Source organism: Oncorhynchus masou, chromosome 3 (assembly GCF_036934945.1).
Source record: "Oncorhynchus masou masou isolate Uvic2021 chromosome 3, UVic_Omas_1.1, whole genome shotgun sequence".
In the NCBI taxonomy this organism is placed as follows: Eukaryota; Metazoa; Chordata; class Actinopteri; order Salmoniformes; family Salmonidae; genus Oncorhynchus; species Oncorhynchus masou.
In genome coordinates, this window is record NC_088214.1 from 134986 (window position 1) to 145503 (window position 10518).

Sequence of the window (10518 nt, forward strand, 5' to 3'; positions counted from 1 at the left end):
CAACATACTATAGATCCAACTACATAGATCCTACTACATACTCTAGATCCTACTAAAAACAGTAGATCCTACTACATACTGTAGATCCTACTACATACTGTAGATCCCATTACATACTGTAGATCCTACTACATAGATCCTACTACATAAAGTAGATCCTACTACATAGATCCTACTGCATACAGTAGAGCCTACTACATACTGTAGATCCTTCTACATAGATCCTACTACATACAGTAGATCCTACTACATACAGTCGATCCTACTGCATAGATCCTACTACATACTGTAGATCCTCCTACCACACAGGTCATACTACTGTAGGCTATATAGTTATCATCATCAGAGCAGTGAATAAAAGGTCCCAACAGGCATCATCATCAGAGCAGTGAATAACAGGTCTCTTATGCTACAGGTATCATCATCAGTGCAGTGAGATACTGCCTCGCTGTCAGCTGGCCCAGAATCTCCCTCAATGTTCTAGCTACCACCTCCTCCACACATCTCGCTGTTCTGAGAAACCACACCTAAACACAGAAACATGTTAGAATCAGAACTTGACACACCAACACAACCCTAGACACGTTATAATCAGAACCCCTACACAACACAACTCTAGAAACATTAGAATCAGAACCCCTATGCAACACAATCGACAAATAAGAATCAGAACCCAGACACAATAACACAAACCTAGACACATTAGAATCAGAACCCCTACACAACACAACCCTAGATATGTTATAATCAGAATCCCTACACAACACAACACTAGAAACATTAGAATCAGAACCAATACACAACACAAGACATATTAGAAACTGAACCCTGAAACAGCACAACTCTAGACACATACGAATCAGAACCACAACACAACAACACAACCCTAGGCACATACGAATCAGAACCACAACACAACAACACAACCCTAGACACATTACAATCAGAAACCCAGCACAACACAACAACACAATGCTAGAATCATCAGAATCAGAACACTGAAACATTACAACCCTAAACACATTAGAATCAGAACCCCTGCACCACACCACCCTAGACACATTAGAGTCAGAACCCCTACACAACACAACCCTGAACACATTAGAATCAAAACCCCAACACAACAACACAACCCGAAACACATCAGATTCAGAGCCTACAGAACACTAGAAATATTAGAATCAGAACCCAGACATAACACAACCCTAGACAAATTCAAATCAAAACCCCTACACAACACAACCCTAGACACATTCAAATCAGAACCCCTACACAACACAACCCTAGACACATTAGAATCAAAACCCCTACAGAACACAACACTAGACACAATGGAGAATCAGAACCCTACGCAACATAACCCTAGACACATTATAACCAGAACCCCTAGAGAACTGTCATGCCCTGACCTTAGTTATCTTTGTTATCTTTATTATTTTGGTTAGGTCAGGGTGTGACTTGGGTGGGTATGTTAGTTTTTGTATTGTCTAGGGGTTTTTGTATATCTAGGCGTTTTGTAAGTCTATAGGTATTTGTATGTCTATGGTGGCCTGAATTGGTTCCCAATCAGAGGCAGCTGTTTATCGTTAGGGTTAGGGTCGTTAGGGTTAGGGTCGTCTCTAATTGGGGACCATATTTAGGTAGCCATTTTGTATTTGTGGGTTCTTATTCTATGTTTAGTTGCCTGTCTGCACTACTCATATTTGCTTCACGTTTTGTTAGTTTGTTCAGTGTTCTTTCTTTAATTAAAGAAGAATGTATCCTCCATAAAACGACCGTGACAATAACACAACACTACAACCCTAGACACAATAGAGAATCAGAACCCTACACAACACAACCCTAGACACATTAGAATCAGAACCCCTAGAACACAATTTGCTTCAGCTTCCACCGGAAACAGGCAGACAACACATTCAAGTCCTCCAAATTAGGAAACAGTAATCTATACATCTATTATATACCTATTTCACTATTTATTTTATGTATCATTTCAACATATTTAAATATGAAATAACAAACACAAAACATAATAATCTCTTGACAACAAAGGAGGCAAAATGTCACCCAATTCAGGAAACTAGGCATATGTTGCATGTCAGGCCTTCACAGGAGAGCCGTTTGAACATAAAAAAATATATATTTTTGTCAAAATGCTTTTTGGGCAGAAATTCCTTCTCGAAACATGTGAACTTTCATGTGCTAGCTAACTAGCTAGCTATATGTCTTAAACTACAGTGTACTGTTAGCTGGCTAGCTCCATAGCTGGCGTTATTATTCAGATCCCAGAGCCGTTTGCTTTTCCTGTTAGAGCCTAATGCTAGCTACAGTTGAAGTCAGAAGTTTACATACACTAAGGTTGGAGTCATTAAAACCCATTTTCAACCACTCCACAAATTTCTTGTGAACAAACTATAGTTTTGGCAAGTCAGTTAGGACATCTACTTTGTGTATGACACATGTAATTTTTCCAACAATTGTTTACAATTGTTTATTTAACTAGGCAAGTCAGTTAAGAACAAATTCTTATTTTCAATGATGGCCTAGGAACAGTGGGTTAACTGCCTGTTCAGGGGCAGAACGACAGATTTGTACCTTGTCAGCTCGGGGATTTGAACTTGCAACTTTCCGGTTACTAGTCCAACGCTCTAAGCACTAGGCTACCCCAAATGACATAATTTGAGTCAATTGGAGGTGTACCTGTGGATGTATTTCAAGGCCTACCTTCAAACTCAGTACATCTTTGCTTGACATCGTGGGAAAATCAAAAGAAATCAGCCAAGACCTCAGAAAAAAACTGTAGACCTCCACAAGTCTGGTTCATCCTTGGCAGCAATTTCCAAATGCCTGAGGGTACCACGTTCATCTGTACAAGCAATAGTACACAAGTATAAACACTATGGGACTACACAGTTGTCATACCACTCAGGAAGGAGACGCATTCAGTCTCCTGGAGATGAACGTACTTTGGTGCGAAAAGTGCAAATCAATCCCAGAACAACAGCAAAGGACCTTGTGAAGATGTTGGATGAAACAGGTACAAATGATATCCTGAAAGGCCGCTCAGCAAGGAAGAAGCCACTGCTCCAAAACCACCATAAAAAAGCCAGACTACGGTTTGCAACTGCACATGAGGACATAGATCGTACGTTTTTGAGAAATGTCCTTTGGTCTGATGAAACAAAAATAGAACTGTTTGGCCACAATGACCATTGTTATGTTTGGAGGAAAAAGGGGGACGCTTGCAAGCCGAAAAACACCATCCCAACCGTGAGGCACGGGGGTGGCAGCATCATGTTATGGGGGTGCTTTGCTGCAGGAGGGACTGGTGCCCTTCACAAAATAGATGGCATCATGAGGAAGGAAAATTACATGGATATATTGAAGCAACATCTCAAGACATCAGTCAGGAACTTAAAGCTTGGTCACAAATGGGTCTTTCAAATGGACAATGACCCCAAGCATACTTCCAAAGTTGTGGCAAAATGGCTTAAGGACAACAAAGTCAAGGTATTGGAGTGGCCATCACAAAGCCCTGACCTCAATCCCATAGAAAATGTGTGGGCAGAACTGAAAAAGCATGTGCGAGCAAGGAGGCCTACAAACCTGACTCAGTTACACCAGCTCTGTCAGGAGGAATGGGCCAGAATTCACCCAACTTATTGTGGGAAGCTTGTGGAAGGCTTCCCGAAACGTTTGACTCAAGTTAAACAATTTAAAGGCAATGCTACCAAATACTAATTGAGTGTATGTTAACTTCTGACCCACTGGGAATGTGATGAAAGAAATAAAATCTGAAATAAATCATTCTCTCTGCTATTATTCTGACATTTCACATTCTTCAAATAAGTGGTGATCCTAACTGACCTAAGACAGGGAATTTTTACTAGGATTAAATGTTAGGAACTGTGAAAAACTGAGTTTAAACGTATTTGGCTAAGGTGTGTGTAAACTTCCGACTTCAACTGTAGCTAAGTTTAACCTGTTTGGTTAGCCCCCAGCATTGTAGCATTGTTTGCACTTTGTTCATTGTTGTTTAACTAGCTAACGTTAGCTGGCTGGCTTGTTAGCTGAGGTTACGCGACATTTGTACAACTCCCGTTGAACATGTCCGGTGTCAGTAAATGTCTGCAAAAAAGCTAAAATAAATTGTTGCCAGCAGAGTTTGTGTGGCTGTTTTCATGTTATCCATATGTAAACAAATCATCGGTCAGAGTGCTCCAAAAGCGAAACGAGATGAGTGGGGCGAAAGATTAATAAGAGGGTGTGAATGATGCTGAATCGGTGTAGACAAAGCAGAGCTCTTGACTAGATACCAAAACATTCAAAGGAGGTTTTCTCAAAAGTGAGTATAAAAGTTGATCAACTTTCAAAGCAGAATTGCTTTCCCATTGTTCCTCAAATGCAGTGTATGATCTAAAACCAACATCTCATTTGGCCGCCTTTCCTTCCACTTCTCCGCTGCCTGTGACTGGAACAAATTGCAAAAATCGCTGAAGTTGGAGACTTTTATTTCCCTCACCAACTTTAAACATCTGCTATCTGAGCAGCTAACTGATCGCTGCAGCTGTACATAGTCCATGTGTAAATAGCCCATCCAATTTATCTACCTCATCCCCATACTGTTTTTATTTATTTACTTTTCTGCTCATTATTTACTTTCATCTGATCATTTATCACTCCAGTGTTAATCTGCTAAATTGTAATTATTTGCTCTTATGGCCTATTTATTGCCTACCTCCTCACGCCATTTGCACACAATGTATATAGACTCTTTTTTTCTACTGTGTTATTGACTTGTTTATTGTTTACTCCATGTGTAACTCTGTGTTGTTGTCTGTTCACACTGCTATGCTTTATCTTGGCCAGGTCGCAGTTGTAAATGAGAACTTGTTCTTAACTAGCCTACCTGGTTAAATAAAGGTGAAAAAAAAATTGTAACTCTGAGTCTCTACTTTTATCTAATGTAAAAAACACCATTTCACATTTTGCTACATAAGACCAAATCCAGGTGGTGGGTCACAAATATGCAAAATTGAAAAGGTATCAGTAATGAGGTTACGCTCATCATTCTTCTGTAGAATCATAATTCAGTTCTCTACCTTTTCTCTGTCGGGTACTTCAATGTGTAAACGTCATCTAAAGAAGGCAGGCTTCGTATCGATATCTGATCGTTGTCAAAAGATATGTCTGTTAACATATTCCCCTCCTCTTCATACACTTCATTTTCAAGTCTGGAATGACAAAAACAATGGTGTAAATAACCTACTGGTAAACACATTAAAACACATTCTGTATACATGAAATAAAACAACAAACGTAGGCTATAGCATAAAATATGTATATTTTTTATTTCACCTTTATTTAACCAGGTAGGCTAGTTGAGAACAAGTTCTCAATAAATAGGCTATAGGCTATAGTGGCAAAATAATTACAATTTAGCATTAACACTGGAGTGATAAATGTGCAGATGATGATGTGCAAGTAGAGCTATATCTGCAGTAGATTGCAACTCCTTTGGCAGTTCTATCTTGATGGAAAACTTTATAGTTAAGGATGGAAATTACAGGGTTTTTGGTGATCTTCCTAAGCCAGGATTCAGACACGGCTCGGGCATCAGGGCATCAGGGTTGGCGGAGTGTGCTAAAGCAGTGAATGAAACACATTTAGGCTTCTGATTTTTAACCTCTACATCAGAAGGGTACGGCTAAAAGCTATAAGAACTGGTTGTCTAGTGCATTGGGGGTGTTAGAATAGAGTTAGGGCATAATGTACAGACAATGGTATGGTAGGATGTGAGTACAGTGGAGGTAAACCTAGGTGTTGAGTAACAGTGAGCGGTTTCGTCTCTGGAGGCACCAGTTAAGCCAGGTGAGGCTTAACCTCAGCTAATGTTAGCTGAGGTCAGATGGCTGGCTTGCTATCTAAAATTAACTTCCATTTATGAACTGTGTACCGTTAGTAATGTTTTGTCAGAATGCTATTCTGCGTTGCTAGTTGTAGCCTAATGTTAACTAGCTACACTTTTTAACAAAGACCCCAAGTTAAAGCTTCCTGTTAGCTAGATAACATTAGCTGATGGTAGATGGCTGGCTAGCTAGCTAACCTTACGTGTATGAAGTGTGTAGTGATATCTCAGAATGCCATTTCATATCTATTGCATAATAATGCTAAAATATTTGTATCTGTAATTTGTCTTTCAGCATCAGTAGAACACGCCTGACTCTCCTCCACCAGTCATACAAGGAGAATGGTCTAACCCTCTGCAGGTACATATTAGAATTTTGCAATAGCAGAGCATAATTGATTTGGCCCATCATTGTAACACTGAGTTAATTAGTTAAGTTATTGTTATAAAAGGTTATATTCCAATGTTATTAAATGTTTATTTATATTCCATTCCAATATTATATTCCAATGCTTTTTTTAAATGAATTAAAAACAACCATTGAAAACCTTTTGCTCCTGAATTTAATTTTAAAGACCGTTGGGATTTAAAATCTTGCATTGTTCAAATTATATTTAGTGCAATTGTTCATAATGGATTGTATGGAAAAGGAACAATAAACAAAGACAAAGAAAATGAATGTGCAGGTGGGTTAAAAAGAGGGACTTTACATCAAATCTCCTCATAGTGAGGATATTAATGGTCACATGGGCAAAACAATTTCCCCCCATATTTTGTTTCAATCATTAAAGAAGACAACTAGACTTAGCTTTAGCTTTTAAGTATTACTTACTAAATAAAACTGATTAAATGGGGGGGGGGAGTTACCCCTGAAAACGGCCCTTTCCTAATAGCAACATTCCATTTATTTCCCTTTATAGTTTATTCACCAAAGCATGACCTTCATCCACATACCAATTTGTTTTCCAAACGTTGCTTTTTTGTGTCAGCAGTTAGACATTGTTCTTAAGGTTAGTTACCCCCTAGTACCCTACTAACCTATCGTTTTCGTGTCCAAACAATGACAATACTGTGTTTCTGTCAGCTAATATTAATACATATTTTTATATAGTGCTTTCATTACAAAGAATCTCAAAGACCCTGTAAAAACAAACAAATCAAATGTAGAGATCTGGCTGGTCTTAGGCAATGGTCTTCCAAGGCTTCAGATGACAAGGTGTTCAGCCACGTGGTTCAGAAATGCAGCAATTTATTGTTCCGTCGAAACTTCATTTAGTAATGTGGATTTAAAATAATAATATCTAATTAACTACATTTTGAAAGATTTATTCACACACATTCATTATTATAACAGTAAGGTCAATAATAAGGTTATTAATTCCACCATGATTTGAAACTCTAAGCTATAAGGACTGTCTGACAACTGCAAAATAATTGATTAAAATATGCAGGTAAATTATGGATAACGCTGATAAATATAATAAATGTTGATGGAGCCTTGGCTCTCACCTAGGATCTCCCCAAGGCTCTGCCCACAGCTCTGCCCTCGGATCTCCCCTCTCCCCACAGCTCTTCCCTTGGCTCTCCCCATGGCTCTCCCCTCTCCCCACGCTCTGCCCTTGGCTCTCCCCTCTCCCCACAGCTCTGTCCTTGGCTCTCCCCTCTCCCCACAGCTCTGCCCTTGGCTCTCCCCATGGCTCTCCCCATGGCTCTCCCCAAGGCTCTGCCCATGGCTCTGCCCACGGCTCTCCCCATGGCTCTCCCCTCTCACTTCGGCTCTCCCCAAGGCTCTGCCCACGGCTCTGCCCATGGCTCTCCCCTCTTCCCACAGCTCTCACCTTGGCTCTCCCCATGGCTCTCCCCTCTCCCCTCGGCTCTCCCCTCGGCTCTCCCCTCTTCCCAACGGCTCTCCCCTCTCCCTCGGCTCTCCCCTCTCCCCTCGGCTCTCCCCTCTCCCCTTGGCTCTCCCCATGGCTCTCCCCTCTCCCTTCGGCTCTCCCCATGGCTCTGCCCTCTCCCATCGGCTCTCCCCTCTCCCCTTGGCTCTCCCCTTTCCCCTCGGTTCTCCCCATGGCTCTGCCCTCTCCCCTCGGCTCTTCCCTCTCCCCTCGGCTCTCCCCTCTCCCCATGGCTCTCCCCTCGGCTCTCCCCTCTCCCCATGGCTCTCCCCTCTCCCCTCGGCTCTCCCCACGGCTCCCCCGCGCCCCGTCTTCATCCCAGGCAGGGCTATGCTCCTGCAGGTTTCATTCATACCTCTCATTTTATTCAGCGTGTCATGATGTAGTACATCTACTATACTATCTACTGTTTCTCTAATGTAATACGGGTTCTATTGTCCTGTCTGGACGGGACCTATGTCTATTTCAACAAACTAACACCAGCTGACGTTACACACGTTCAAGTCTATCAGTCAAAATAAAGACCTATGAAAAATATTATATAGATCAAATATTATTTGCAATCATTTAGACTATTCCATAACAAACATTTAAAATGTTGTTATAAAATACATTAACTATAATAGCCTGTGCTATTCTGCATAAAAATGTCCATATAATATTCCAATATTGAACGCTGATTCCTGTTGATAAAAACACTGTTTAATTTAGCTTTGATTCATAAATCTTGATAAAGAATAGAGATGGCTTCAGTCTGAGATTAACCCCGATCAGAACTAATATCTATTTTAAATAGGAATGAACAACCAACCTGATCTTGGGATACCTGAGTCCTATAGACGAGCAGTAGATTCTGTAGTGCATTAGGATGCCGCAGACCAACAGCACTAGAGTGGCTCTATGACACCGTGCCATTCTAGAAGGGAAAAACACACTAACTGTTCAAATATAACTGGTAAAACAAACTATTATATACTGTACACAAATTGCTAAATTAATCAAGTAAAAATAGAACCGCACAAAAACATATTAATGTGTCTATGTGCAGGAAATTCATAATTCTGTATTCTTCAAAATTAATTTGAAGATTAAATAAGAAATTATGTATCATATTCATTCAAAGAAGGAATACTGTTTAGAGTCTTTCCTCTCCATTTCATAAAGTTTGGGAGTGCTGCTGTGTTGCACACTTCACCCCGTTCCACTGGGCAGAACTGGGCGTCAAGAGGATACATTCTGCATAAAAATACATTCCACAACTTAACTTATAGATCCTCCTTTATATTCCCCCAAATGATAACAACTAGTTTATAAATCAGAAGCTAGATTGGGTAACGTACTTATCGCAGAAGGTAGGCAGAGTAGCGTGCTGCAATGTGCTGGTCCAAGCAGGCTGTTGGTTGTTAGATAGAAAGACCGATCTTCTTCTTCCTATAATGGCATCTTGTAGCGCCTTTCTTCCTCGTCTCTCTCTCTCTCTCTCTCTCTCTCTCTCTCTCTCTCTCTCTCTCTCTTTCTCTCAGCGCGTCACTCCACACAGCCTCTGCACTTTCATATACAATAGGTATAGAACATGCAGTTGAACAAACACCACCTCGGTAGAAAGGAACGTTGCTGTTTGTGTCCATGTCTTTTTTTAAACTTTTAGTCCTGATCTCAGGTTATCTGAAGTTTTATCAGCGGATCATCAGCTTTGCCTTCTTCACTAGTCACATAAAAGATTCTACAGATGTCATCACACCTTTTTCCTGAAGGGATAGAACACTCCAGTTCTTTCCTCAATGATGCCAGATATGCATCTGTTAGTCACAGGTACCTTAACAAAAAAAAGGTAGGAAGGTTGTCATACACATCAATCCAGAGCATCTCAAACATGCTCAATGGTTGACAAGTCTGGTGAGTATGCAGGCTATGGAAGACCTGGGTCATTTTCAGCTTCCAAGATTTGTGTACAGATCCTTACGACATGCTGAAACATGAAAATGGCGCCGGAAGGGTGGCCAAACCAATTGTGCTATTTTGTGAGTTTTTTCATTTACATTACATTTACATTTAAGTCATTTAGCAGACGCTCTTATCCAGAGCGACTTACAAATTGGTGAATTCACCTTCTGAAATCCAGTGGAACAGCCACTTTACAATACTGCATCTAAATCATTTAAGGGGGGGTGAGAAGGATTACTTTATCCTATCCTAGGTATTCCTTGAAGAGGTGGGGTTTCAGGTGTCTCCGGAAGGTGGTGATTGACTCCGCTGTCCTGGCGTCGTGAGGGAGTTTGTTCCACCATTGGGGGCCAGAGCAGCGAACAGTTTTGACTGGGCTGAGCGGGAACTGTACTTCCTCAGTGGTAGGGAGGCGAGCAGGCCAGAGGTGGATGAACGCAGTGCCCTTGTTTGGGTGTAGGGCCTGATCAGAGCCTGGAGGTACTGCGGTGCCGTTCCCCTCACAGCTCCGTAGGCAAGCACCATGGTCTTGTAGCGGATGCGAGCTTCAACTGGAAGCCAGTGGAGAGAGCGGAGGAGCGGGGTGACGTGAGAGAACTTGGGAAGGTTGAACACCAGACGGGCTGCGGCGTTCTGGATGAGTTGTAGGGGTTTAATGGCACAGGCAGGGAGCCCAGCCAACAGCGAGTTGCAGTAATCCAGACGGGAGATGACAAGTGCCTGGATTAGGACCTGCGCCGGTTCCTGTGTGAGGCAGGGTCGTACTCT

The 10518-nt window shown here is 41.4% G+C and overlaps 1 protein-coding gene across 1 annotated transcript; it reads right to left on the reverse strand.

Moving 5' to 3' along the window:
• Nucleotides 1–404: 404 nt before the first annotated feature.
• On the reverse strand, nucleotides 405–8721 carry adcyap1b (adenylate cyclase activating polypeptide 1b). Its single transcript, XM_064943663.1, has 3 exons — nucleotides 8618–8721; nucleotides 5103–5234; nucleotides 405–513 (listed from the first exon to the last, which is right to left on the reverse strand). Exons 1-3 carry the CDS (start codon nucleotides 8719–8721, stop codon nucleotides 405–407), a joined length of 345 nt encoding a protein of 114 aa, XP_064799735.1.
• Between the last annotated feature and the right edge of the window lie 1797 nt (nucleotides 8722–10518).